Raw genomic sequence first — 1,249 nt, 5'->3', positions numbered from 1 at the left:
ACACGATCAGAAAGGAAATAGCTGGAACCGGTGCCCTGCCAGCCGATCTAAAAAAGCAAATTTTCAAGCCTTAATTATGAATGAAAAAGCAAGTGATTGAGCTGGAACCCTGACTCGTCGGGCTAACTCGCACTGGACATCGAAGGTCCTCGGTTCTGAGCAGCATGCTTCCCAACGAGAAAGGTCACTCCTCACAAACAGCATATAAAGGAAAAGTACCGTCTACAGCAGACCCCAGAACCCAGACAAGTCACGCTTTAAAAGCATATTGCAGGAAAAAAAAAAAAAAATAAGGAGGAGAAAAAGAGAAATCCTAAGCTTCAGAGAACAGCACATTTGTGTTTACAGACCTGCTATGAAATCCTGCTCACCTAAGCTGATTTCTTTTCATCTCAGCCCTTTCATTCCTTGCCTCCTCCCCACGAAGTTACAAAATATTAGCAAACTCGTAGCCCGTTTGACATTGAGGGTGATCCCCGATTGAAATAATGGTTTTGACCAGTTTTATTTCAAGTACGTCATTTTAGGGAGTTGGAGCCACTAAAGTTATAAAATATGGCATCCAACGAGTTTGAAAAACCACTCGAATTTCATCCACCAGCCTGTTTAAAACGTTGTCTTTTTTGGAAACCCGGGTCACGGAGGTACCAGTGATGAAATATTTTCTCCCTCTCTGGATACCAACCTGCAGCGCAGTCCTCCCAAATCCATTTTGTGCATTGACGTTTACATTCTTTTGCAACAAATTAGTAAGTTGCACTAGGTCCCCCTTGGCAGCCGCGGACGCCAGCTCGTTCCCAGAAGGCTCGGCCATTCTTTAGGGTGACTGACGATCGGAAAAAAGATGAGATTTTTTTTTTTTTTTTTTTTTTTTTTTTTTTAACCAGGCATGGCATCGGAGACTGACAGAAGGATTGGGATGGTTAATCTTCTGGAGTAGACCTTGTAGTAAATACTCGTAAAAAACCTCCTTGCCAAGAGCCCGCCCCTAACTCACACGTGATTATTCAGCAAAACTGCAGCTCCACTTGAAAGAAGATTTCTTTGCTTCCACATATAGAGTAACTCCTATTAGAGACTTTGGCCACTTTCGGGGGGAGGGGGGGATAGGTCAACAGCTACGCAATATATTATATATGTTATAGGTAACATATATACACGTACACCGGAGACTCACTCAGACCTGAGATCTTTGAAGAAGAAGACAACCCACCCTGTTCACAGTCGGGATCTGAGAACTTAGCAGCAA

The 1,249-nt window shown here is 43.3% G+C and overlaps 1 protein-coding gene across 1 annotated transcript in view; it reads right to left on the bottom strand.

Annotated features, from left to right (window-relative positions):
* The window catches only part of CDKN2C (cyclin-dependent kinase inhibitor 2C (p18, inhibits CDK4)), a 4,561-nt gene extending 3,315 nt beyond the window's left edge, over positions 1-1,246 (bottom strand). The window contains exon 1 of the mRNA XM_009706312.1: positions 686-1,246. Coding sequence (XP_009704614.1) covers positions 686-814 — 129 coding nt within the window. The 5' untranslated portion in view covers positions 815-1,246. The remainder of the gene's footprint in view (positions 1-685) is intronic.
* Between the last annotated feature and the right edge of the window lie 3 nt (positions 1,247-1,249).

Source organism: Cariama cristata, unplaced genomic scaffold (genome assembly GCF_000690535.1).
Source record: "Cariama cristata isolate BGI_N322 unplaced genomic scaffold, ASM69053v1 scaffold33948, whole genome shotgun sequence".
NCBI lineage: Eukaryota > Metazoa > Chordata > Aves > Cariamiformes > Cariamidae > Cariama > Cariama cristata.
Note: the sequence above shows the minus strand (reverse complement) of the source record. Positions and strands in the feature narration are given on the sequence as shown.